Here is a 21,936-nt window from a genome sequence, read left to right as displayed (position 1 = left end):
CGTACAGAGTAAAGAATACAAAAATGTTAACAGTTTAAACAAACAGATGGCTATACAGGTATTAATCTAAAGCGACTTGTGGTAGTACCATCTCAAAGACGTCTGATTTATTGTGGCATGAGCTCTTGTGCCCCGGAAAAAGGCCATGTCTGTGAATCCTACATAAAGCTCAAATGTATCCAAGTACAAGGATAAATCGCAACAGCTCCAATTGTTACATCGGAAACAAGAAATAAAACTTCGTCCCTGGTATGGAATATCCCTTTCCCCGCAAGAAGAACTGTGCTTGTGGGCCTTTAAGACGGCACTCCCCCTTAAGGAGGAAAAAAACATCATTCGTCTGTTACTAGCGGGACCAGGAATAGAAGGGGACTCCCAGCACGCATGCGCGCCCAAGTTATCTACGCAAGAGGAAACCTGTGTGGTGGACTTCATGGAACTACGTCAAGACGTGGGGCACGTATAGGGGGGCGGGGTCCCGGAGCTGGAGAAGGGTCCGCGCGGAGCCTCCCGGGCGGTGGGGGCGGGGGGAGGGAGCCTCCGCGCCCCGCGAACCATGTTCCGCTACCAGGTGAGAAAATGCTGCCGGTGAGTGGGCGCTGCCCGACCTCTTACAAGCAGGGCCTCCCTTGTTCGGGCGGAAGCGGCCGGGACCGCCCTTGCGGTGACCTTTGACCCGTCTTTGGAGCTCTTCGCTCTCCCTTTCCGAACGGTCCGATAGCGCGTGCTAAAAGGAGAGGTGCCGCTCTAGGAGCGAAAGGTCCGTGGACAATGACCAAGGAGGTCTCCTGTCCGCGGAAGGGGTAGAAGCTTCTGTAGACCAGGGAGACCGGTACAGCCCGTGACCACATACTTTTGTGCAAGGTGGGAGGGTGCTTCCCCTTGAACTGGAAGGAGGAGAGCGGATCTCATCCCTACGCACCCCATTTTGGAACAGATAGTCCTGTCATAGTTCTATTGTGATATATGAAGTGTCATAATTTCCCCAAGTCTGTAGGCTAATTCCTACACAAGCCGCTTTCATTTGTGATGGCCTTTAGGGAAGAGGTTTTTCTCTATGTTCATTTCCTGAGGGGCCCTTGCATACAGAGAGACATTTAATAACATGTAGGGGTAGCTTGAGACTGTACACCATAGATGGATTGTGTTGTATAGACACCAATTAATTCCTGTGCTGGGAATGTCATGTTGAATGTCATGTGGAAGGAACCTATATGATGACCCATGAATGAGATTTGACTGTGACAATAAGGATTGCTGATAGAATAGCCAGACAACCCAAGTATGAAGTATAGGAGAAAATCCATGAGCTGGACCCCATAGTTGGGGCTCTGGGATACTGGGGGAGGGGTGAAGGATGGCTCTTGTGAGTTTTGTATCTCCACATGCAAAACTACCATGTATTAAGGCATAATACATGTAACTGACTTGCTTATGGAGTAGTGCTTTGGAGGATTCAACCAATCAGGCAAGTATTTATTCAAGCAAGATTTTTTGTTGCAGTCTTTTGCAAAACACTGTGTTGTTCTTTGTTTGCAAAAGCTATGTGAAAAACATTAGTTTGGGGGGGAGCTGATAAAAGAGGGGACTAAAACAAGAGAAATGGAGAATTCCATTAATCTTCTGACCTTTTGTGTGCCTTGTCTATAGTGTTTTCATCTGGATGGTGCTTATAGAAAGAAGGGATAGGAGAGCGATTGATATAAGCTAAAGAAGACTGGCTTGTTAGTCTTATCTTCTGAGAAACAGACCCTCATGAGACTTGTAGGATAGAGAAATGGGGGCAGTCTTATGTAATACATTAGGGTAGAATAAAGGTTAGTACTTTGATGGGAGACCTCCTGGGAATACCAGGTGCTGTAGGCTTAGAGGAAGGCAATGGTAAACTATGTCTGAATACCTCTTACCATGAAAACCCTATGAATATATCTGAAAAGATTCATAGGGTTGCCATAAGTTGTAATCAGCTTGAAGGCATGTAACAACAACAATAGACATGCTGGGTTTCACTGAGGTAGCAAACTGCAGCATGTGTGCAGTGGGTTGTATTCAGTGATGCAGGCATGCCTGTGCAACATGTTTGTTTTACTGTGCTAGGCACTTTTCTCTGGGGACTTAATGGCTGGAGGTCCTTGTGGCACTGTAAGCTCAACTTTTCTCTCCATCTCTCCCTCAGCTTCACTCCTGCCATGACAGAGTCTATATCTGAAGTAGCTAAACCAAGGGTGGGGAACCTTTTTTTCAGCCTAAGGGCCACATTCCCTTATGGCAAACCTTTAGGGGGCTGCATGCCAGTAGTGGGCAGAGCCAGAGGTTGAAAGCGGGTGGAACGACAGATGGGACTCTTACCATTGTACAATGGGATATATTCTATTCATGCAGAAGTCAAGAGGCTCCAACACACACAAATCTCCCCATCATAGTTCAAGGACACATTCCAGGACACAGGGCTGGCAAGAATGATGGTGGCCTGGGGACTATTCTAAGGGCCAGATGGAGAGTGCTGCATTTGGCCCCTGGGCCTGAAGTGTCCACTTCTGAGCCAAACTGTGATCTAAACCAGGGGTTCCCAAACTGTGGTCTGTGGACCACCAGTGGTCTGCAAGCTTCATTCATGTGGTCTGCAGCAGGGCTGGGAGAAGTAGCGACCACAGTAGCTGCTCCATTGTTCTTAGTACCCAGTGGTCCACACAGAAGGTGAGCGGGACAGGGTGGAATTGATGAGGGAGGGAGACACTTGGAAGGAGTGGAGAGGATTAGCAGTGGGTAGTGGTAGGCTAGAATTAGAACATTTAATCTTGATTCAACAAAAATAATACAGTATCTAGAGCAGTGCCTTACAATTGCTACAATAGATAGAAAAATCATTAAGTGGTCTGCCAAATCCTTGAGCAATTTTCAAGTGGTCCATTAGGCGGGGGGGGAGGTTTGTGAACCACTGATCTAAGCCATTTAAATGTAATACCCTTGGGATAGTCTTAAAAGTGCCTAGTCAAGATTCCTAACTTGAGAATAGGTAGCCCTTATTCTCCTTTAAGTACTTTGCCCTGCAACAAGGATGGTAAAAGCTAGTCTTGCTCAGAGTAGACCCAGTGAAGTTAATACATGACCAAGGTTCATTAATTTCAGTGGGTCTACTCTGAGTAGGACTTAGTTGAATACAACCCACAGTTCCGTTTCTTTCAGTGTCTATATTGTTGGTGCAATAGGAATTCTAATCTATGTAAGCTATTGAGAGCTTGAAATCAGGGGCCAGGGTTTAATTCTTCTGAATTTGTGAATGTGAAATACAGGGTTGTAATCTTGTATATGTCATAGAAGAAAGTAAATAGAAATATAATGAAAAGTTCCTAACTGTCAGGGATGCTAGGAGTATTAGTTAAGTGCTCTTACCTATTCACACTCTGACCAACCATACTTTCCTGTAATAATGGAGCACTTATTGCATGAACAAGGGAACTGAAAAGGCCCTTTCCACATTATCTTGTGCATGCAGTAATTGCTCAGTTATTACTCTTCTACATGAAGCTTCACTTTTGAGCTTTCACTTCTTTTGACAGATGTCTCCTTTTTAAAACAGACTAAGGGAAGATGGAAGGCATCTAATTTCTCCAAAGTTAGCACCACTAAATGGACACACCACCACTGTCCACCCTCTTGTGCTATTTTGTGAGCTTTGAAGCGATTTGATGACTGCTTCTTCAAGGTATAACTGTCAAAAAGCTCTCCAGACTTTGCCTTGCAGTTTGAGCTGGAATCCCTGGGAAGCTGAAGAATAAATAAATCTTGATTTCACTTCCCACTCCTTTTTTGGATGGTAGAAATGAAATTGATACAGTAGGGCCCCGCTAATACGGCGGGTTAGGGACCAGGCCCCCGCCGTAAAGTGGAAATCACTGTAAAGCAGGGCCCCATAGACTATAATGGGCGGCGTCAGGAAAAAATGACGCCAAAATGTCACAAAACGTCAAAATCGGCTTTAAAACGGGGAATTTCCCCTGCTTGAAAGCCGCTGCATCAGCGGAACGCCGTAATGCAGAACGCGTAAAGCGGGGCCCTACTGTAGTGACCTTACCCAAGAAAAGTCAATTTTCCCCACCCCGCTCACCAAGCAGGCTGCCTCCTCTGCAACAGACCATTGCTCTCCCTATCCCATAACCTTTGGAGACTGGTTATTGAGCAACAAGGATCTTGAACAAAGCTGTTATAAATATGGTTAGTATGCACTAAGCCCAAAGATATTGGTACACTCTGGTAGATGATATGGATTGGCATGCCAATCAATCAGCCTGTCAAACATTGGCCCTATGGTGAAAATACCTTGAAGCCAAGAATGCCACTATGTAAGTGGCAACATTTATGCCTGTATTTTAAAACTGACTTTTGATTTTAATATTTGCTGTTACTTTACTTTTGTTTTAATTTCATTTTTGCAAAATTTTTGTAACTGGGCTGATTCCAAACTTCTTGATAAAAGCCAAATAGAAGTTCTATTCAGTGAATATTAACACCTATATAGACCTTATATAACTTTGTCTAATATTGTGTGTGTAACATGCACATATATATAATTGTTTTGTAGTGACTTGGTTTGCACATAACAGTAAGTCATAGAAATAAAGCTATGGCTTACCACCAATGAGTGATGTGCTGGTGCATGCTGCTCAGTCATGCCCACTTTGCTCCTTCCTAACTGGAGCTGAGAAACAGATGGATGAGGAGCAAACTTAGTGTTAGATACAAACTGGCAGTTGTGGTTTGTTCCTCCCAACAAACCATGAGCAGTTAACCAAGAACAAACCTTAAGTTTCATCTAGTGGGTTGTTTGAAGAGGAACAAACCACAAGCCCTGTGTTACAATTGACACTAAGTCAGGTGCCTCATGATTTCTTTCCCCTCTGCTTCAATTGGGGTGAGCGAACTGGGCACAATTGAGCAGGGTGCACCAGCAAGCTGCTCATTTACAGCAAGTCATAGATGATTTCTAACTATGGCTTACCCTGATGTGTGAACCAGGCCATAAACAGTTAACTGACTTGTTTTTGTGATTAGCATAAGTATCAACAATATTAAAGTATTTCTTTTGTTCTAATAAAGGTAGAGACTTTAAAATATTTGATGTGATTTGATGAGTATTTGACTGGTCGATTGAGCTTTCAAATCCTCAACCCTACAGTAACACTTATTTGATAAACTATTTTATCTTTGATAGATGTGTTCCTTTTCTCATATTGGATTTCCATACATCCTTACCAGAGTTTGGAAAAGTTACTTTTTTTTTAACTACAACTCCCATCAGCCCCAGCCAGCGTTATGCTGGCTGGGGCTGATGGGAGTTGTAGTTCAAAAAAAGTAACTTTTCTAAGCTCTGATCCTTACACACTGGTTTTATTTGCCAGGGTCTCTTCAACTGTAAAAAGTAAACTATATGAAAGAGGATGCTTTATTATGGAAACGCTCCTAGCTAGTTTCTGTTTCTGTTCCTGTTCCCTTTTATTTTCATTTTTGCTCAATGCAGATACTTCCTATTGTTTCATTCTTGATTTCTTTGTGTATCCAGCATAATCAACGTAGTCTTGTTTTAAGTACTAGAGACTAAAGACTGGTATGTGCTTGTGCTTTGAAAGATCTCTTTGATCCAAATGCAAATTGAACTGACTCATGAGTAAAATCACTCCCTGTGTGAAATGCATTTTGGCATACCAAAAAGGAAGTGAGAGCATAAAAATACTAAACTATGCAATGGTTCACATAAGGTGTATTATCTTTCTTGTTATGGAGTAGAGTAATGGGGGGGAAGTGGTATATTGAGCCACTTACTCTGGAGTCTTCCTTTAAAGCTGACAAGGCTGTTGCAAAGTAAATAATTTGTGGGCTGCAACCTCATTTAGGATAGCACAACATATTCTAGCATTCATATAGTTCTCTGAAAATACAGGTTGGGAGCTAAGAATGTATTGCAGTGTACACTAGAACATAAGGACATAAGAAGAGCCTGCTGGATCAGGCCAGTGGCCCATCTAATCCAGCATCCTGTTCTCACAGTGGCCAACCAGGTGCCTGGGGGAAGCCCGCAAGGAGGACCCGAGTGCAAGAACACTCTCCCCTCCTGAGGCTTCCGGCAACTGATTTTCAGAAGCATGCTGCCTCTGACTAGGGTGGCAGAGCACAGCCATCATGGCTAGTAGCCATTGATAGCCCTGTCCTCCATGAATTTGTCTAATCTTCTTTTAAAGCCATCCAAGCTGGTGGCCATTACTGCATCTTGTGGGAGCAAATTCCATAGTTTTACTATGCGCTGAGTAAAGACACTCTTTTCTGCGTGTTTCAAACAGGCTAGAAATACACTTAAATTTTGCACACTGCTCAACACCACTCCTGTTCCCCCACACGTTAATAGCCCCATTGGGCTTCTCAAATTTCATGATACCCACAAAACTATATCTGCATAATAAGGAGTTGATATAGCAGTATTACAGCATGGGAAGCAAAGGGGTGAAATGACTATGGCAGGGTATGTGGGTGTAATGAAATTAGAAGCGGTGAATGGATTGTTGGTTTGATCTGACACAACATGATCTCTTGGGAGGCTTTTGGCCTGAGCAATCTTGAGCCTTAGCAGTTGAAGTTGCAAATGGAATTATGACTCTACCCATGTGGGTCATCCTATTTCATAACATAGGAAGTAGTTTTCAGCTGTGGAGGAAAGTTATAGACTGTGAAGGTTTGTGTGAGGGTGTTGTGAGGGATATTGGTTGCATATTTGTTGGAAGGCTGAAGATGGGGACCCATTTACTGAAATTGCGACTCCTGTGGGTTTGGATTTTTATTTTTTTTAAAAAATGTTTCAAGCCGTTATGCCTATAGGACAATATTTTGGAATACTACAAGAAGATATTGAAATCAATGCTGTGGCTTTCTTTTTGGTTAAGTCCCTTGAGGACTGCCCTCTAGATGAGGATGAAGAAGCCTTTCATAACTTGGCTGAGGAAGATGAAGATATTGACCAGTTCAATGATGACACATTTGGAGCTGGTGCAATTGGTGAGTTTATGTTACAAGTGTACCTGTCTTTCCATTCATGTGCCATAGGCTATTTTATATATTTTACATAATACCATAATTGTCATCATTTCTTCTCTGTACAAGATCTTTTGGTCCAGTCAGAGTTGCACAGCTGAAATTTGGACTGCTTTTAAAGCCCTTTGCTATTCCAGTCTCATACCCCATGAGCTGTGGGAAGATGATGCAGCCATAAAACAAGGAGTGAGGGACATGGCAAGAATGCTAGGCAAATATCCTCCTTATAATTCCTTTTCAGATGATGACTGGCAAGAAGCCCATGAAAGATTGGCAGAGCTGGAAGAGAAGCCTGCATCTGCAGGAGAGCAAATGGATCCAGGAGTCGCTGATGAGATGGACCTGCTGGGAGACCATGAAGAGAACCTGGCAGCGAGGCTGAGCAAGATGGTGATTGATAATGAGTTGGAAGATCCAGCAATCATGCAGGCTGTGCAAACTCGGCCCCCAGTCCAGGTGTGCAGCAAGTGATGGTGGGAATGAGTAATATCTCTTTTGTACAATGTATAGGTTGGAGGGACCTCTCTAGCTTTTAATCCCTGTGTTCCCTTCTTTACAGCAACAAGGTGCCATAAATTCAAGCATCTGGGATGGGCCTTCAGTTCTTAGGCGCATCAGAGGACCACTTCTCGCTCAGGTGTGGTGCTTTATTTATTTATATTGTCTCTTCCATTAAAATGAATCTTGCTTTTTCATGCAGCTGACTATCTTCTCACCCCACAACTTCCATTATTCTATGTTTTATCTAGTGTGCTGTACAGAAGGTAGCAACACTGTCTGCCCAGGAGGCTTGCATTCTTAGGTTAGTTAGATGAAAGGACAAGGGATACAGTGGGGTAGGAAAATGTACGCTGATCAGAGGAGGTTTTGCAAAAGGAGCAGAAAGACACACACACACACATCCCGTGCATAAATCACGACTGGACAGGCCCTATCTTACTTCATTGTTGATAGGCCAGGTATACTGGCCAGGAAAGTAAGATTGTCCATGATACTGTCCACTTCAGTATTTGCCGACTTGGTGCTCTCCCAATGTTTTGGACTGAAAGTTCCATTATGTCCAGGCAAAGTGGGCTGGGTGTGCACCAGGCTGGTGAAGGCTGGTCTTTATCCTATTGAATATTTCTTCATCTTGGCTGATTGTAGGTCAAGCCACAAGGTTGTTGAAGTATATGCATCCTTAGTGTCCCCCAAAAAGTTCTGATTCTTAACAGTGTTCTATGGGTCTATTATGCAGAGGCTTTTTGCTGGGATACAAAAAAGAGCAAGGCTGGGTCATAATAGTTAAATGAAGCCACCAGGTCCAGAGGCACTAAAGCTCTGAATGTCAGATGCAAGGAGTAGGGGAGGGTTGTTGCTTCATGCCCTGTTTGTGCCACTTTTTGCACCTAGGATGCTGGATGAGATGGGCCATTGGTCTGATCCAGCAAGGGAATTACTCTAAGTTTTTAATTGAGACCTGTGAAGCCTGGATTTTTTTAACTAGATGTGTACTCTTCCCATATTGATGGTGTCCTCAAAATACTTACGGAGAAACCGGCTTGCTCCATTCCATTGAAACATGGTGCTTTTCATTTAGAGGTACAGATGGGATTAGGGGCAAGCAGATATCCTCTTGTGCCAAGGATACTTCTCCAGATGGAGAGATCCTGGTAGTGGGTGATTAGATTATTAGGAACACAGATAGCGGGGGGTGTGATGGGTGTGCGGAATGTAAGATGATTTGCCTGCCTGGCACAAAGGTTGCAGATGTTGCCCATTGTCTAGATGGCTTGGTAGATAGTGCTAGAAAGGAGTCAGGGGTCATGGTGCACACTGGCACCAATCACATGGAGAAACACAGTCATGAGGTCCTGGAAGCAACATTTAGGTTGCTAGATAGGATGCTAAAAGCCAGGACCTCCAAGGTAGTTTTCTCTGAAATGCTATCAGTTCCACATACAGGGCCAGCTAGACAAGTGCATCTTTGTAGTCTCAATGCGGGGATGATATGATGGTGCTGGGAGGAGGGGTTTGGATTTGTTAGGCACTGGGGAACATTTTTGGGACAACCCAGGCCTGTACAAAAAGGACGGGATCCACTTGAACCGGGATGGAATTGGACTGTTGGCGCTTAAAATCAAAAAGGTGGCAGAGCAGCTTTTAAACTGATTGAGGGAGGAAAGCTGGTAGGAGCTAAGGAGGGTCTGGTTCGGATCAAATCCCACCCCCCCAAAACAATGACATTTTAAATGGGGTAGGCCTTGAATTGCACTGAGAGTGCAGGGGCACAGGACAGCAATCCAGAGAGACAAAGTTGCCACAGGCGAAACGAAAAGTGCCAAAGACACTTGAAGAGAGACACTCTATACAAGTGTTTATACGCCAATGCTAGAGCCAAGATGGGAGAACTAGAGTCTTGGTCTTAGAGGACAGCATTGATATAGTGAGCATAACTGAAACATGGTGGAACTGAGAAAACCAGTGGGACACAGTTATCTTTGGATATAAATTATATTGGAAAGACAAGGAAGGACATGTTGGAGGTGGTGTCACTCTGTACATGAAAGAGGGCATTGAATCCAGCATGGTAGAAACCCCCAAAGAGGCAGAGTCCTCCACAGAATCATTGTGGGTGATGATCCCAGGCCCCAAGAGTAAGTATTGGGGACAGTCTATCATCCCCCTTACCAAAATTCTGAGAGAGATTTTGAGATGAAAAATGAAATTGAGGAAGAATCCAAGCTAGAAAATGTAGTAATAGGTGACTTCAACTACCCTGACTAGACTGGCTACATACATGTTCCAGTCATGACAAAGAGGTAAAATTTCTTGATACCCTAAATGACTGTGCCCTAGAACAGCTGATCATGGAACCGCCCAGAGGGACAGTGACCCTGGACTTACTCTTAAGTGGCGCCCAGGACCAGGTGCAAGATGCAAGTGTTGTCAAACCAACTGGGAGCAGTGACCATAGTGTTAAATTAAACATAAATGTAAATGGCCAATTGCCAAGAAAATCCAACATGGTTGCATTCGACTTCAGAAAAAGAAAGTTCCCTAAAATGAGGGGATTGGTAAAAAGGAAGATGAAAGGCAAAGTCCAGAGGGTCAAATCACTTCAAAACTCTTGGGAGTTGTGTTAAAACACAAAATTAGAAGCTCAGCTGAAGTGTATATTGCAGATCAGGAAAGGTCCCACCAGGGCCAGTATGATACCAGTATGGTTAATGAGCAGAATCAAAGAAGCTATTAGAGGCAGGAAGGCTTCCTCCAAAAAATGGAACTCTTGCCTGAATGAGGAGAATAAAAAGGAACAAACCTCTGGCAAAAGAAATGCCGGAAGACAAGGAATGCTAAAAAGAAATTTGAGGAGCACATTGCTAAAAACATAAAAACCAACCAAAAAAAACTTTAAATACATTAAAAGCAGGAGACCGTCTAGGGAGGCAGTTGGACCTTTCGATAGCAAGGGGAGTCAAAGGTGTGCTTAAGCAGGATAAGAAGATTGCAGAGAAGCTAAATGAATTTTTTGCTTCTGTCTTCACAGTGGAGGATATAGAGCAGATTCCTGTGCCTGAACTAACTTTTGCAGGAAGGCAGCTGTGAAAAAGACAAATTCCATGCTAGGGATCATTAGGAAACATATTGAAAATAAGACTGCCGGTATCATAATGCCATTATATAAATCTATGGTGCAGCTGCACTTGGAATACTGTGTATAGCTCTGGTTGCCTCACCTCAAAAAGTATTTTGTAGACTTGGAAAAGGTTCAGAAAAGGGCAACCAGAATGACAGAGGGGATGAAGTGACTCCCCTGTGAGGAAAGGTTGCAGCATTTGGGGCTTTTTAGCTTAGAGGAAAGGCAAGAAACAGGTAACATGACAGAAGTGTATAAAATTATGCATGGCATGGAGAAAGTGGATAGAGAGATGTTTTTCTCCCTCTCGCATAACATTAAAACTCATGGACATCCAGTGAAGCTGAATGTTGGAAGATTCAGGAAACACAAAAGAAAATACTTCTTTACACAGTGCAAAGTTAAACTTTGGAATTTGCTCCCCCAAGAGGCAGTGATGGCCACCAACCTGGATGGGTTTAAAAGAGGATTAGACAAATTCATGGAGGAAAAGGCTGTCAGTGGCTACTAGCCGTGATGGTTATGCTCTGCTTCCATAAGCGGAGGCAGTATGCTTCCAAATACCAGTTGCTGGGAATCTCAGGAGGGGAGAGTGCTCTTGCACTCAGGTCCTGCTTGCAGGCTTTCCATGGGCGACTGGTTGGCCACTGTGAGAACAGGATGCTTGACTAGATGGACCATTGGCCTGATCCAGCAGGCTTTATGTTTATTTATTATTATGATTATGATTATTTCTCTTTTTGGAAGTTAGTGCGGTGGGAGGGTTTTTTATGTGTTTGACACCTGCCTGTCGGTGTAGTGTGTTGGTTTTAAGAGTATAGCCTGCCTGCTATATAGGAAGGATGCGCTTTCAACATACGTGGGCAGGGGAAGGGAACCAAGGGGCTGCCATTAATGTTGTGGAGGGCAGAGGGAGATATGGAGTGGGGAGGCAATTACGTCATTGGGGGAGATAGAAGTGCAACAGGGTGTTGGTTGCCCCCAAACTGTCTCCCCATTCAAATAGTCTGGATAGCTGCGGTGACAGCTCCCCCGGGTTGAAAATGCTGCTTGTGAATGCCAGGTCAGTGAATGGCAAAACGATGGCCATTCAGGATTTGATCCTGGATGAGCACGCCAACCTGATTTGTATCACGGAGACCTGGTTGGATGAAGCTGGGGGGGTTAATCTCTCCCAGCTTTGCCCACCAGGTTTCTCTGTGCAGCAGCAGGCGAGACCTGGGGGACGGGGAGGTGGAGTTGCAGTAGTCTATTGTGATGCCATCCCCCTGAACAGGTGCCCTCTCCCACAGTCTTCGGGGTTCGAATGTGTATATTTGAAGTTGGGTGGCCAGGACAGAATAGGGATTCTGTTGGTGTACCGCCCACCCCGCTGCTCAACAGTCTCCCTTCCTGAGCTAGCTGGGGTAGTCTTGGTGTTGGTGTTGGAGTCCCCTCGGCTTGTGGTGTTGGGTGACTTCAACATCCATGCCGAGACTGCTCTGTCGGGAGTGGCTCAGGATTTCATGGCCTCCATGGCAACCATGGGTCTGTCCCAAGTATTATCTGGCCCCACTCATGTCGCTGGTCCCACTTTGGACCTTGTTTTCTGTGTTGGATGGGATGATGGTGATCTTGGTGTGGAGGAACTTTCTATAGTTCCTTTGTCATGGACAGATCACTACCTGGTGGAATTTAGACTCACTGGGACTCAGAACCTCTGCAGGGGTGGGGAACCGATTAGGATGGTCCGCCCCAGGAGGCTGATGGATCCAGATGGTTTTCTGATGGCTCTTGGGGATTTTCCTGTCACCGCAGCAGGTGATTCTGTCGAAACCTTGGTTTACCTCTGGAATGGGGAAATGACCAGGACGGTGGACACGATCGCTCCTGAGTGCCCCCTCTTACGGAGTGGCGCCAAACCAGCTCCCTGGTTTACCAGGGAGCTGGCGGCGATGAAACGAATAAGATGGGGATTTGAGCGATGTTGGCAGAAGACTCGGTGCGAGTCTGACCGAACACGGGCTAGAGCCTATCTGAAGGCCTACTCCGTGGCAGTGCGGGCTAAGAAGAAACTTTTCTTTCCTGCCACCGTTGCATCTGCTGGGAGCCGTCCAGCAGAGCTGTTTCGAGTGGTCAGGGGTCTTTTAAACTCTGGCCCCCAGGAGGGTAATATAGACCACTCAACAGCCCGCTGTCAAGAATTTGCACGGCACTTTGCAGATAAAGTCGCTCAGATTCGCTCCAGCTTGGACGCTAAAATTGATACAGTCTCAGGGGATGTAACTTTGGCTCCTGCTTGTCCAATAATGATGGATTCCTTTCAGTTTGTACAGCCCGAGGATGTGGACAAGATCCTTGGAGAGGCGAGAGCCACCACATGTCTGCTGGATCCTTGCCCTTCCTGGCTCATTAAAAGTGCCAGAGGGAAAGTGGGTGAGGGGAGTGGTTAATGCCTCTTTACAACAAGGCAGAATTCCATCGTGCCTAAAAGAGGCAGTTGTACGGCCTTTGTTGAAAAAGCCCTCCCTGGATCCCTCCATAATGGGAAATTATCGGCCAGTCTCCAACATTCCTTTTTTGGTCAAGGTAATAGAGCGTGTGGTGGCCACCCATCTCCAGAGATTCTTGGATGAAACGGATTATCTGGATCCATTTCAGTCTGGTTTCAGGCCTGGTTATGGGACAGAGACAGCTTTGGTCGCCTTGATGGATGATCTTCGCAGAGAGCTGGACAGGGGGATTGTGTCCCTGTTAGTTCTATTGGACCTCTCAGCGGCTTTCGATACCATCGACCATGGTATCCTTCTGGACCGCCTTGTTGGGATGGGACTTGGGGGCACCATGTTATGATGGCTCCATTCCATTCTGGAGGGACGAACTCAGAAGGTGGTGCTGGGGGACTCCTGTTCGACTCCTTGGCCGTTGACTTATGGGGTCCCTCAGGGTTCAGTTTTTTCCCCCATGTTATTTAATATCTATATGAAACCGCTGGGAGAGGTTGTCCGGGGGTTTGGGGTTCGGTGCCATCAGTATGCGGATGACACTCAACTCTATTTCTCCTTTCCACCTAAGGCCAAAGATGCTGTCCTGGTCCTGAACCAGTGCCTGGCATCAGCGATGGACTGGATGAGGGCGAACAAATTGAAACTAAATCCAGACAAGACAGAGGTGCTCCCGGTCAGTCGAAGGGCAGATCAGGGAATAGGGATTCAGCCTGTGCTCGATGGGGTTACACTCCCCCTGAAGACACAGGTTCGCAGTTTGGGTGTGCTCCTGGACTCAGGTCTGAACTTGGAGGCCCAGGTCTTGGCCGTGATCAGGAGTGCCTTTACCCAGTTAAGACTAGTGCGCCAGCTGCGCCCGTTCCTGGAAATGCCTGATTTGACTACGGTGATGCGTGCCTTAGTTACATCCCGTTTAGACTACTGTAACTCGCTCTATGTGGGGCTGCCTTTGAAGACTGTTCGGAAACTTAAACTGGTACAAAGAGCTGCAGCCAGAGTATTAATGGGCTGGTTACAGGGACCATACAACTCCCTTGTTACAACAGCTCCACTGGCTGCCAGTTTGTTTTCGGTCACAATTCAAAGTGCTGGTTTTGACCTTTAAAGCCCTATACGGCCCAGGTCCAGGCTATTTGTCAGACCGTATCACCCTATACAAGCCTGCCCGGGCCCTGAGATTTTCAGGAGAGGCCCTTCTCTCAGTCCCAACACCCTCGCAAGTGCGATTGGTGGGGACACGAGACAGGGCCTTCTCGGTGGCTGCTCCTAGGTTCTGGAACTCCCTTCCTAGGGAGGCACGAATGGCCCCCTCCTTGCCATCCTTCTGTCGGCAACTAAAGACTTTTTTATTCCGACAGTCTTTTGGGATAGAAGGTGTTTAGGATTGGGCTTTACAAGGCTTGTTTTATTGTTTTATATTATTATTTGTATTATTTTAAATTGTTTTTAGATTTTTAAGTGCCTTTTACGGTTTTAAGGTAGTGCATAGTTTAATTGTATTTTAATTGTATGTTTTTCTATGTTTTTAACTACATGTAGTTCTATTTGTAAGCTGTCCTGAGTTCCAGTTTGGAAAAAGGGCGGGGTAAAAATAAAGTTTCAATTCAGTTCAATTCTGCCTAAAAAGACTCTAGAACTCTTAGTATTTAGGCTCTGTGGAAGCTAATGGCTGGATGCAGAAGGCCAGCATTAAATAATCTTGCACCTCAGAAGTACCTGGTGACTGATAAATCTTTTCTCTTCCCCTTCTGCTTGTTAATCTACTCAGCTGAAAAGCTAAAAGTACTCTCATCAGGCTGTGCAACATGGAGCATCAGTAGCCTTGGATGTATATGTTGCAACAAGAATTGGTGACACAGCTGGGAAGAGAACAAATGTTTCTTACTAGCAGGGCTTTGTCTGTGGGGTGGCTTACAGTCACAGGTGTGAATCCTGTCCAGAGCATTCATTCTCCACTCCTGACTCTCACTTCCTACAAGGCACACTTCTGAGTGTCAATTAAATGTCACTACCAGACCTCCCACTTGAGAGTGGGTATGTGCTAAGCTGGGTATATGCTACAAATTATGTTCTACCTGGGTCTCTTCCCAAATGTATAAACATTTGAAGGAACTTACAGGTGTGTGTTCTCCTCTTCTGTACAGGAGGTGCCCTCTGTGTCGGTGCTGGAATATGCCCTACCACAAAGACCTCCACAGGCCCAAGAAGAGGAGCAGGACCTTTCAGAGCGGGCACTACCCAGGCGGTCATCCTCGCCAGTTATCGGGAGCCCTCCTGTTAGGGCTGTTCCCATTGGAACCCCACCTAAGCAGCCCATCATGCCCAACTTTAACCAGCAGGTATTGCTTCTCTCTTCCAGAATGAGGGAGGGTGGGTCTGAGATGGCAGCTTCAGGGAGGAGCAGGATAAAAATAAAAGGCTCTCTGTGGTGTGGTGTGCAACACAGGGATTGTCATAGAGTGCTCAGTTTAGCATCTCTAGAGGCAAGTGCTTTCTTCTGTCCATTGCCTTGTCTGCTTGGAATGCTTGCTTACTTGCCCCTCTGCTCTGCTTTGGATGCCAAACTGTCCTGTGGTCCAAGTTTGTCTTCCATCATCTCTGGCAAAATGGGAAAATTGCATTGATTAAATGTCTGAAACTTTCTGTGAAATATAATATAGAGAGTCTTTCAAGGATGTAATCTATGCTCTGAGTGTTCAGTGAAATGTGGGTCCAGTTTGCTGTTGTAAAAAAGTTCTCCTGTGTCCTTTTGTTTGTCATTGATGACATATTTTTTTCTTTCTCAGATACAGTGAAAATTATAATTAGATACGTGATTTGTTAATGGTTAAGAAGCAGTCTGGTATCTGAAGATGAAGAATGTAATTGACAGCTGAGGTTTAAATCAGCTCTCCTGCTTTGTTTATTTTGATTTCGTGTTTTCTTCTGTTCAATTAGATCCTGTGTCCAAAGCCTGTTCACATTAGAGTCCCAATTCAGCAGCGGTACCCAAGTCCCTTCAGTGAGAGAATGTCTCCAAACCAGCTCTGCAATATTACGGTAGTTTTGACTGAACAGCTCTCTGTGTTGGCTTGTGGTCTAACATCTATTCTTTTCCTCATCCCTCCCCCGATATTTCTTGCTACTTAAAATGTTCTTGGAGGCCATTCCTCATAAATGTAACCTTGGCTCTCTTTTCTGTATCACTCTGTTTTGAAATAAACCTCCTGTGCCCTTGAGTGCATTCAGATTCCTGTAGACAACATAGAGCCTGTCAGCTGCAGGAGACTCCCAGTGCACCTTTGTGCATTTCTAAGGTTTTCTTCAGTTTTGGTTTGACTTTTGGTATAATCACTCCTTGTTAGAGATACATTGTGATAGCAAAATGCTAAAAGAACAAACAAAGCCTAAAAGAAGCTCACATTCCTTGTCCTCTAATTTTCATGACATCTCATTTTCTGTATCAAGATTCTCAGGTTTTCATTGTAAAATCCCAAGAACAGCTACTTACCTTATCCCCCAATGCAGGCTGCTCAGCTCTGCAGCGAGTAACACACAAGCAATTCTGGAGAGGGTTCCTTCACTAACTGTTGTTGGTATTCTGTCAAGGTTTCCCCCCCTCTTTTTCCTTATTTGTGTCATTATTATTACCATTGCCCTCTGCCCCTTATGGTTATTCCTTGGACTTTCTAATAATGAGACCTTCTTCATAGAATCATAGAGTTGGAAGGGGCCTTGTAGGCCATCGAGTCCAACTCCCTGCTCACAGCAGGAAATCCACAGCTAGAGCATCTCCCGCAGATAGCTGTCCAGCCTCTGCTTGAAGACATCCAGCGAAGGGGATCTTGTTGTTGTTACTTCCCCTGTTGTAGTTTCTCCCTTTTCTCATGTTTATACATTGCTCATTTTATATTATAAAACTTTAATGAAATACATTTTTAAAAAATATTCTCAGGTTTTGCCTTCAAAAGGAACTCCATTATAACAGCAGTTGAAACTTGATGCTCCTGGTTGCTCATGATGTTCTGTACCCTTTTAATCATATAGCAACGTAGCAGTCTTACAGCTTGTGTTATACTTCCTTTTTTTTAAATTAATTTTTATTCAAATTTTCAAAACCAAAACAATACAAAAAACCCCCCACAAATTAATAACTAATACAATAAAAAAAGAAAGAAAACCCAAACTATTGACTTCCGATTTGTCGTAGTTCAGCTATAAGTCTATAATATATAACAAGCCTGTCTCTTAATAGATTATAAAATCACCTTCCTCCAGCGGTTGTCTTAGTTGGTATCAAATCTCATTAACATCATATCATTTTATTCTTCCACAAAAAGTCAAAGAGAAGTTTTCAATCCTTGAGATATATGTCCATCAATTTTTTTCTAAATAAACATGTCAATTAATCCAACTCATCAAGTCTACTAAGTCCAGTAATTTCAAATCGCTCTTCTTCCATTATCCGTGTTGGTTCCATCTTCCATCTTTACGCACCCAATAATCTTGCTGTCATAGTCATATAATAAGAGTCTGATAGGAATTTCCTTTATCACAGATATTTCCTTGCCATCAATTCCGAACGTATCACTGAAGTATTGTTGCAAAGCCGCATCTCTGTTCCTCTTTTTTACAGAATACACTAGCACATCTCTTGAAGGTTTTTCCATTGACACAAAACAGGGATTAATTCTGTAAACTTTCTCCATTTCAAGTTCCATCAAATCCTTCCAGTCCAAGAATTTTTTCGAACCGATAATATCTTTATCTCCAATCTCTTCATCAATTTCTTCAGGGACAGCGCTGAGTTCCAAACCGTAATATTTGTCTCCAGGATCCATCACAGCCAGGAAATCCAAATCTTTTTCCAAGTCCATATTTAATCCAATCTCCAAAGTTTGAACCTTGCCTTTAATTTTTCTTTCATCCTTTTTTGGTTTTCCAGATCTATCTTTATTCTCCTTTCTCATAGAATCCTGAATTTCTTTCAGCTCCTGTCTCATTTCGCAAAAATCAATTTTCAACGCTTGTCTGTTATTTCTCAGTTCTTGTTTTGTTAGCTTAATCCCATTCATTATTTTCTGAAACATATCTAAAGATAAAGTCCCTTCTTGTACATCCATGGTCTCAACCATCTTCTTAATTGTCATTCTTAAAACCAAAGGAACAAAACTCCTTCAATTTTCAATGTCCCAAGCAAAGAACAGTTTATTTCTTTATCCAGTTACAAAGGAGTTAATCTTTCAAACCAACTGACGTCACACTCTAGACAGCACGGACTTCCTTATCTCTTATATGTCCAGAAGTGCAAAAACAGCTTTAGTTCACAGCATCCAAATAACTAGTAGCAGAAAGAATGAGCAGATTCGTCAAAAAAGAAAAAAAGAAAAAAGTAGACCTGAAAAAATAGTCCCAGACATATATTACTCAAAAGTCTTATAAATCAAAAAAAAAATTTTCTCTTCCAATTAGAAACCCCTCATCCGTTTGTAATCTTTATAATGCTGATTTCCATGCCAGCTTTTTGCAATAAAAAAAAAAGATAGGCTATTTTTATTTTCTTCCCCTTAGTTCCGTGAATAAAATAGAAGGTTATGACTCACCCAGGGTTTCTTAATTGCTGGTTCTTTGACAAATCTCTTTAGCTATATAGATAACAAAATAATGAGCGTAGACAGGAGAATGCTTGCCTGTTAATCCGTTTTTCTTTGAAGAAAAAAAAACGGCTCACTTAATCAGCTGAGCTAGCTAGAAATCCTAGCTCCGTCCGAGCTGCTGGAAGACCTTCTTTCACAGACAATTCTAATGAGTTTCAGTCTCCAACAAACACAACAAAGCTGTGTGGGAAATCTCTACGTTTCTTCCTTATCCGGAAGAAATTATCCCCAGTCAAAAAGCCCTTCTGACTGGTTTTAAAACTGAAAAAGTTTCATCCAAGACGGGAGCCCGTCTCAGAGGAAGCATAGGCGGAGCGATCCTCCTGGGAAGTCTCAGCTTGTGTTATACTTCCAAAGGGACCTCAGTATGGCTCTCCAGTGTTGGGACATAATGATAATAATGATATTATTTGTCTAGTACGGCTAGACTGAATACTCCTGTCTTTTCCTTTACAATAGGAATGGCCAATGCACTGGATGTTCAGATACATCCTGCTCTGTCTTGTTTCAGACATTTCTAGTAGGGCACACCTCCCATCTAAATCAGGGCCTGATACAGGGCTTCAAGAGTGGCCTAGATCCAACCTGGAACGATCCAGGAACAACCCAGATTCAAGCCCTGAACCAAATTGGGGGCCTTGTACAATCTTTAATTGGGTTTTAATTAAACATGGGGGAGGGAGGAAAGTGCACACAGGCTGCCTGCGTGTGTCTCCTCCCCCATCTCCTTAGTGCCTGACTGCCTCCCCGTTTTGACAGTCCTAGATTGCTCTGGGTGAACCTGATCCAAGCCAGAGTGATCTGGGCTGCCTCAATCCGCTCAGCCACATCCCAAGTTGAATTGTGCCTATTTGGGTCAACCCAAGATTTGGCCCTGTTTTCTACCTTCTGTATTGCTTCTACCTTCCCTTTTCTGTCATCTCAGTCACGTCCAGAAGGCGAATATTGGAATGTTCATATTGAGTCAGTTTGTTTTTACAGCCGTGTTCTGTTTTTCTCTTTCCAGAACTCCTCTCTCCTGGGCCACCCATTCCCTCCCAGTGTTACTCCTGTTCTCACTCACCTCCAAAGAGCACAGCTGCTAGGAGGAGCACAGGTAGACATCTTTCTACTGCCTTGCTCTCCTTTTCATTTGTGCGGCTGTGCACCACATCATCTACGTCAAGGATGGGGAACCTGTGGCCCTCCAGGTGTTGGACTCATCAGCTCCAACTAGCATGGCCAACGCTCAGGGATGATGGGAGCTGTAGTTGTAGTTCAGCAACATGGGAGGGCTATAGGTTCCCCACTCCTATTCTGCGGGCTGTTTTGCTATACTGTGCAAGTTCTTTCTGTATGCACCTGTCTCTTGCGTCTTCTCCACTTGCCAGTTCATGTATTTGGGGAAGAGAGACAACATCGACAATGCTGTGTTGGTGTGTGTGTCTCTCTTTGGTGGATGAAGTTCTTGTAGTGGTGATGCTGCTTTCTCCTTATTCTTGCAGGCAGGGAGGATGTCTCCCAGCCAATTTGCACGGGTCTCTGGATTTGTTAGCAACCCTCTTACATCTGTGAACCCCAAACTGCTCCAGGGCCGAGTTGGGCAGATGATGCCTCCAGCTAGCGGATTTCGTGCCTACTTCGGGGCACCACCTACTCCATCGCAACACCACTCCCCATGTCCTGGAGCCCACATGCAGAATTTAAGGTATCCTACCTGCTCCACCTTTCTTCCAGTGAGACAGCTAAACTGAGCTGTTTGTGGATTCTCCATTGCCCTCCTTTCCTGAGAGTAAACTTTATTCCCTAGGCCTCAGCCTCAAATGTTTAGGCCAGACACAACCCACCTTCACCCACAGCACCGGCGGCTCTTGCACCAGAGGCAGCAGCAGAACAGGAAGTAAGTGGATGCGCTTGTATGGTTCTGCCGAAGTTGGGAGGGAATATGCTTAAATGCCTTTGCAGCATGAGAAGTGAAGTACTGTCAAGGTTGGGTATACTAGGTGTCAAACAAAGCCCTATTTCTGTGCCCACAGTCTCCTGTGCAGATCAAGTAGCTCTGAAGTGTGTCTATATTAATAATTCTGCATAAATCAGGAGAATAATTAAGGGGAAATGATGAGGAACTCCAGTGAATGGGATGGAACAGATTTCCTGCATCAGCAGGAGGTTGGGCTAGATGACATTTTGCGATCCCTCTCACTCCATGACTCTATGTGAAAGGCTTGAAACCCAGACAGAATGGCAAACAGAAGTAGGAACAGGAAAATAAATTATTTCCTCAAGTAGTGCATAATCTTACAGAATTCATTGGCTTGGGATGGAGATGGCTACTGGCTTAGATAGCATTAAAAGAGACCCAGTGTGGTGTAGCGGTTAGAAGTGGGACTGGGACCAAGAGACCAGTGTTCAAATTCCCACTTGGCCAAGAAACTCACGGGGTGACTTTGGCTAGTCAGTCTCTCAACCTAACCTACCTCAGAGGGTGGTTGTGAAAATAAAATTGGAGGGGGAGAACCATGTTTGTATGCCACCTTGAGCTCCTTGGAGGGAAAGGTGAGGTATAAATGTAATAAGAAAAGATTAAACCAGTTCATGGAATTGTCAACAGCTATTAGCCATAATGGCTGGAAATGGAACCTCCATACGTTAGGGGCAAAGCATCTCTGGTGACAAGGTGTAGAGAACATTAAGGGACTGCTGTTGCTGCTGAGTTCTTTTGCAGCATCTGGCTGTCACTGGAGACAAATTCAACACATGTTCAGCTTTAGCCAGTAAGACAGCTCTCAGGTTTTTATGGTGATAGTTACACAGGATACCAAAGTCCCACTCCTTGCCTCTCACTTTTCTGTTTTCTAAGCTTTCACCAAAATCTGTCTACATGTGTTGGCTTTCTGTAGTGAGGATTAGAATTTTGCTCTTTTAAAAAAGGGAGAGTACCAGTTTTTCTGATTCAGTCTTTGGCACAGTGATTGTACATCCAAATACCCATAACCCTGAGTACTGTGTCTCTGTGTAGAGGTATTTCTCAACATATTCTGGTCAACCTAACAAGGGAGGTCCTGCAAATAACTTCATGACCTGCTAAAATGGAGAACAAAGTGGTGACAGGTGAAATTTACTTATTCAGAGGAAA

The 21,936-nt window shown here is 44.3% G+C and overlaps 1 protein-coding gene across 3 annotated transcripts in view; it reads left to right on the top strand.

Annotated features, from left to right (window-relative positions):
- Positions 1-461: 461 nt before the first annotated feature.
- PATL1 (PAT1 homolog 1, processing body mRNA decay factor) overlaps positions 462-21,936 on the top strand; it is a 36,172-nt gene continuing 14,697 nt past the window's right edge. Inside the window, exons 1-9 of one of the 3 annotated variants that reach the window (XM_061609709.1) lie at positions 462-571; positions 6,933-7,044; positions 7,322-7,536; positions 7,640-7,717; positions 15,330-15,524; positions 16,123-16,224; positions 19,828-19,917; positions 20,306-20,508; positions 20,611-20,700. In XM_061609709.1, coding sequence (XP_061465693.1) covers positions 557-571; positions 6,933-7,044; positions 7,322-7,536; positions 7,640-7,717; positions 15,330-15,524; positions 16,123-16,224; positions 19,828-19,917; positions 20,306-20,508; positions 20,611-20,700 — 1,100 coding nt within the window. In that variant the 5' untranslated portion in view covers positions 462-556. Of the gene's footprint in view, positions 589-4,196; positions 4,216-6,932; positions 7,045-7,321; positions 7,537-7,639; positions 7,718-15,329; positions 15,525-16,122; positions 16,225-19,827; positions 19,918-20,305; positions 20,509-20,610; positions 20,701-21,936 lie in introns of those variants that run through there. The other 2 variants (XM_061609710.1, XM_061609711.1) reach the window with 2 other exon arrangements.

The sequence above is a fragment of the Rhineura floridana genome, chromosome 2 (assembly GCF_030035675.1).
Source record: "Rhineura floridana isolate rRhiFlo1 chromosome 2, rRhiFlo1.hap2, whole genome shotgun sequence".
NCBI lineage: Eukaryota > Metazoa > Chordata > Lepidosauria > Squamata > Rhineuridae > Rhineura > Rhineura floridana.
This window is presented reverse-complemented; position numbering and strand designations above follow the sequence as displayed.